The sequence below is a fragment of the Echinops telfairi genome, unplaced genomic scaffold (genome assembly GCF_000313985.2).
Source record: "Echinops telfairi isolate 266 unplaced genomic scaffold, ASM31398v2 ScPeMD7_22;HRSCAF=79, whole genome shotgun sequence".
In the NCBI taxonomy this organism is placed as follows: Eukaryota; Metazoa; Chordata; class Mammalia; order Afrosoricida; family Tenrecidae; genus Echinops; species Echinops telfairi.
In genome coordinates this window covers 5,411,516-5,416,766 of record NW_022103919.1, presented here as the reverse complement: position 1 = coordinate 5,416,766, position 5,251 = coordinate 5,411,516, and the positions used below count along the sequence as shown (strand labels likewise).

At 55.7% G+C, this 5,251-nt stretch overlaps 1 protein-coding gene across 1 annotated transcript in view; it reads right to left on the bottom strand.

The window, feature by feature from the left end:
- The window catches only part of HMCN2 (hemicentin 2), a 180,999-nt gene that overhangs the window by 137,749 nt on the left and 37,999 nt on the right, over positions 1-5,251 (bottom strand). The window contains exons 6-9 of the mRNA XM_013007377.2: positions 4,366-4,537; positions 3,671-3,777; positions 2,829-2,949; positions 274-537 (exon numbers count right to left, since the gene is read on the bottom strand). Coding sequence (XP_012862831.2) covers positions 274-537; positions 2,829-2,949; positions 3,671-3,777; positions 4,366-4,537 — 664 coding nt within the window. The remainder of the gene's footprint in view (positions 1-273; positions 538-2,828; positions 2,950-3,670; positions 3,778-4,365; positions 4,538-5,251) is intronic.

Genomic DNA, 5,251 nt, shown 5'->3' with positions numbered 1-5,251 from the left:
GGATGGATGGATGGATGGTGGGTGGGTGGATGGGTGGACGGATGGATGGATGGAAGGTGGGTGGGTGGATGGGTGGACGGATGGACGACTCTATAAAATCCTTGAAATGAGGAGAACATCGGAAGCACTTCTACTATTGAGCATGATGTCTTGTGAGGAATCGCTTAATGAACAAACATTTGGGACCCACTCTCATCCAAGGAAGTCTGCCAGGAAGATACAGGCTTCCCATGGGGCCAGCTGAGCTGGAGGAGAAGGGGGCCAACCACTTACCTGGGGCCACCCCGCTGTAAGCAACTCCAGAGACACGAAGGAGGGGATTTCCCTCATGGTCCTCGCCCTTCACCTTGAGGTAGAAGCGCTCCCGGGGGGCTTGGAAGGGTGGCCCGCTCCACAGCTGATGGGTGGATTCGTTGGAGAGCAGCTGCGTGGGCAGAGTTAGGAGGCTCCGTCCTGAGCCGTGGGAAAGTTCCACTGAGTCCAGGTGGCCAGGAGCCTGCAGACCCGTGGAGTTTATCACCAGCGAGATGGGCACCCCTGAGGGGGAAAGGGAGAAGGAAGAGGTGCTGGCATCTGCAGTGGGGCTCCTTGACCCTCCCGAAGCAGAGGCCTTAGGTCTATATCTGAGGGACCCAGCCCTCTTGCCCCTCTTTCACCCACTCCCTTGCCTTGCCCACCTACCACTGTTCCAATCTGCCCTGGGGGTAAGACAGGGAGGGGTCTTGTCCATGGTCCTGAAACAGTGCTGTCCACCCCGGCCATGCTTCCCGCATGGCTGGGCTGCCTCCCCATCTCCTCCGCTGACCATCTCTCATGAGATAGTGCTGGAAGGGGCATTTTGGTCCACCACCACCCGTATTTGCTCTGGGGCTGGCCATCACCAGGCGGACTTCTGGGAGCACATCCTAGCTTGGGGCTCTGATGGCTGACCAACCTCTCCCCAACCCCCCACTCGGCTTCTTCGGTTTTCCTTTCGACCTTAATATAAGCAGGGTGCTTCTCCACGACCCCCGAGAAGAGCTCAGACTGAGCTCAGGCCTCCTCATCTCCTTTGTTGATTCTAGAACCTTGGTTAGGAGCCTCCCTTTTCAGTTACCCTGTCTTCGTTATTGTTTGGTTTGGTTTGGGGTCTTATTTTCTCAGAGGTCACAAACCAGGGACCTGTGGGTGTGGTTGGTTCGAACCATGAAATGTCTGGATATTTTCAAAGCAACATTCGACCATCTGGAAAGTGCACAGAGAAACCTAGATGTGCAGATCCTTCTGGAAATTCAAATGTGTTCCTTGCGGGCTGCCATCCCCACATCGTGAGTGGTGGTGTGTGGCGGCCACTCCCTGTGGTTGGGAACTTCACTGTCCAATTAGCTACAGCCTCTTCCATTCCCTGATGCCTCCGGCCCTGGGGCCAAGAGTCAGTCACCGTATACCATGGCCGTCCCTGCTGAGTCTCCTGCTAACATGGTCTTGGAGCCATGATCTCTATCAAGGGCAGAAATACTAGAGAGGACCGTGTGGTTCCCACCCCGGGGAACTGGCCCTGGGAAGATTTCCATTTCGTTTTCCACGCTAGCACTACATTGAGGATTTCTTTCCTCAGCCAGGATGGCTTTAGAGCAGGAGCTGTGATTCTCTGCTTCTTCCACTTCTTGCAAATGGCAAAAGGAACGCAAAAAGCATCCAGCCACCCCCGCTTCACTCTTGGTCCTGATAGGGAAACCTATACCTACAGCAAACACGATGGGCCTGAAAAGGAGGACTAAACCTCTAAGGGTCCAGTGCACCTCACCCTTGGTCGCTATTCAAAGGTCCACAGGTAGTCTGGCCTGCTTCAGACCCTCCCAGGCTCTTCTGAGTGGTCCCATGGTGGAGGACCCCAGCTCTGTCACTCAGACACTGCTTCGCGCTATGTACAGAGCTTCACCAGAGCCTCTTCCTACACGGGGACCCTGCATCCCCAGGTGGGACAGGAACGGCATGCTGAGACACCGCCAGACCGGCAGCTTCAATCAGGAAGGTCTGACCCTGTGCCTCCAGCTTCGACGTCCTCCCAAACGATCACAACCCTCATCAGCCTCTGGGGAGTCTGAATGCCCGGCCGGGCTTTCGATCCTCTGTGGAAGAAGGGGCATCCCTCTCCCTGAAGGTCGGGTGATCAGCTCATTGGCACACCCCCTAACTCGTCTTATTTTCTTGAACTGATCTGGCATTGACTGGAAAACTGAGCATACGGGACTCTGAATGTACAAGTTGTGACAGAAAAGAGAAGTCGAGACCCAAGGTTATTAGGGGTCACCAGGGAGGGATAGGTGGGTGCAGGGAAGGGTAACTATGACTGAAGGGACACTGAGATTCTGCGTCGGGTGATGAAAACATTTGGAGATGGTAATGGTGATGGTTGTCTTGCATGGTCAGCATAACTAACATCATCGAATTGTACATATGGAACATAGCAGCGACTACAAACATTTTGTTTGATGCATGCATCTATGTATATCCACAATAAGCAAAAAAGAAAGAAAGATTTAAAAAGGAAGTCGGAGGTCTGAGCTCAGTACATAATCAGGAAGACAGCAGAGACCTGTCCGGGGGGCCTTGGGTTACTGAGAAGGTGTTCTAAGCTGGATCACATGGCAATGGTGGAGTGACGCTGACCCTGAGACCCAGTTTCTGTGACTATGATATGGGGAATGGGCCAGCTTCAGCCTCTGCAGTGTCCATAATTGCACACAAACACTCAAGCCCGACCCTGGATACCCACCACTTCCCAAAGCCCAAGTCCTATCTCTTCAGGAGGCAACCCGGCACCCTCAGGGCCAGGACCTCAGTACCTTGCAAGGGCCACTCGATGGTGTGGTTGAGGTCCAGAGAGGGCTGAGTGGAGAAGCCAGCGCGGAAGTCAATGTCACTGATACCTGTGATCCTCACCGAGTGGCGGCCACTGCTATAGACCTAGCACAGACCAGGGTCCCATGTCACTGGGGCATCCCAGCCCAATGTCTCAGTTGAGTGTGAGGGGCTATCCAATCCCCCTGGGTGTTCAGCACAGCACCTCCCCCCAAAATGAAGTGGAAGAAGCCCAGCTTGAAACACTACCGAGAATGGGCCCCCTGATATGCCCTGTCTCCCCAGCTCTCCCCCAGTTCTTGCAGGCCCTGTCTGGCCCCCTCCTATGTGCCTTCCCCATTGGTACAAACAGCTATTAGCTCAGAGAAGCTCAGAGTTTGAGAGGCAGGTGGTTATTGTTGACACCCTACATGCAGCACCTAACTCAGCGGCGGGCACCCCAAGAGGTACTCAATCAGCAGGAGCTCACCTCCCACTTTCTAAAGCAGCCACCTGCCCCATCCCAGGATACTTGGCCAGAGAGGCCTTCCTTTCATGAAGCCAAGCCTACCTCCAGTGCCTGCCCTCCAGCACCTTATAGAGATGCAAGTAGGTCTTGCTCCCTCTGCCAGCCCTGCTCCTCTCAGTCACCCTCCGAGGCCACCCTTGCTACCTCTGTGCATTCTTCACTGGAGGTTTCTGAGTCATAAGAAGCCACCCACCTCTGGACCCGCGGATTGCTCCATGGCCATCACTGTTCCCACACTAACCCAGGCGGCTCTCATGGCTTCCACTTGCATGGCCCAGAGACATCGCCAGCCAGGCCCCGGATTCCAGAGCCACTCACCTTGATGGACCATAGCCCAGGGTGCTCAGGCTTAAAAGCCACCACCTTGGCCGAGTCGGGGATGTTAAGGAGCACGTTGAGACCCTCGTCCTTCTGCAGGATCCTTCCTGTGGAAGCCCCCCCCCCACAAACACTGTTCAGTCCCTGACCCTGTTTTAGGGGTGACAGGGGCCCCACTCTGTCCCCAGGAACCCAGAAACCCATGGCCCAATTAAACAGCCTAAGGCTTTCTGGAGAAGCTGACGTTTGGGTCGCGAGCCTTTGATGGTCCTTAGACACCATCGTCTTCGGCACTCCAACCTCATCCCTCCCCAGGTGCCGGCTTCCAGAACTGGGAGCTCCGTGGGAGCAGGAGAGAGGGTCCCAACCACACCTACTCTGCCCGACTTTGTGATCTTGGCAAGCCACTTCCCCTCTCAGCGCCCCAGCTTCCCATTTGAAAACGGCTGCTCATTCTTGCCCAGGTCAGCCCATGAGATTGGAACACTTGGTGCGTGTGAGCCTCCCACACCAGGAATTGTCTTTATTTCAGTTCCCGTTGCTTGGCTGCTACTTGCCTCCCTGCCCGTGCCCCTCCTGCCAGCCTGCTCCTGGAGCTTGAGTCTGAACCCCCGGCCACCCTAAGACTGTTTTTTCCTTGGGCTCCCTGCTCTGTCTCAGCACCCTGGTGGAGGCCCACACCGAGGCCCACGTACCCAGTGGATCTCGGACTTCGATCTCGGGCCCCGGCCCACTCAAGGAGATGGTGACCTCCTTCAGACTGGGGTCAAAGGGGATCCTCCACGTGTGCTCGCCCTCCTCCTCATGGTCTGTGGACAGCAGGTGCACCTTCGAAGTCTGGATCGCTGACTCCACCCACTTCAGCACCTGGGGAGATGGGTGAGAAAAGCTGCTGCCAGCGGGTGCCCATCACCTCTTGTTTGTGTCGGGCCCCTTAACTGACTGCCAGCTGTGGGCAGATCCAGTTTCCCATGGCTTTTCATGTCTTGTCTGGTCTTTCCAAGACAATCGAGACCACGCCACGCCCCATTGCCCACACCAGGCCCTGTCTGCATGCTGTCGGCCTCCCGGTTTCTGTGCGTTCTCACGTGTGACCCTGGCATCCAGGGGATGCATCCCAGGGGACAAGGTATCCCGTGGGCTGGGAAGACTCTTGTCACTGTCTTCACCTGGCCAACTCACACTCCTCATTTCTTCCGAGAAGCTCTCTTTATGCCTCCTGGATATCTGAAAATTTCCCCAGGCCATATAGTTCATGCTCACCCAACAATGGATCTCATCACCAGGATCACCACCCCCATCCCCCCACCTCTACCACCACCACCTCCACCACTACCACATTGACCACCATCATCACCACTACCATCACCACCCACCACCTCTACCACCACCACATTGACCACCTCTACCACCACCACTACCATCACCACCACCATTACCACATTGACCACCATCATCACCACCCACCACCTCCACTACCACCCCCATCACCACTCATCACCTCTACCACCACCACCTCCACCACTACCACATTGACCACCATCATCATCACCACTGTCACCACCCACCACTTCTACCACC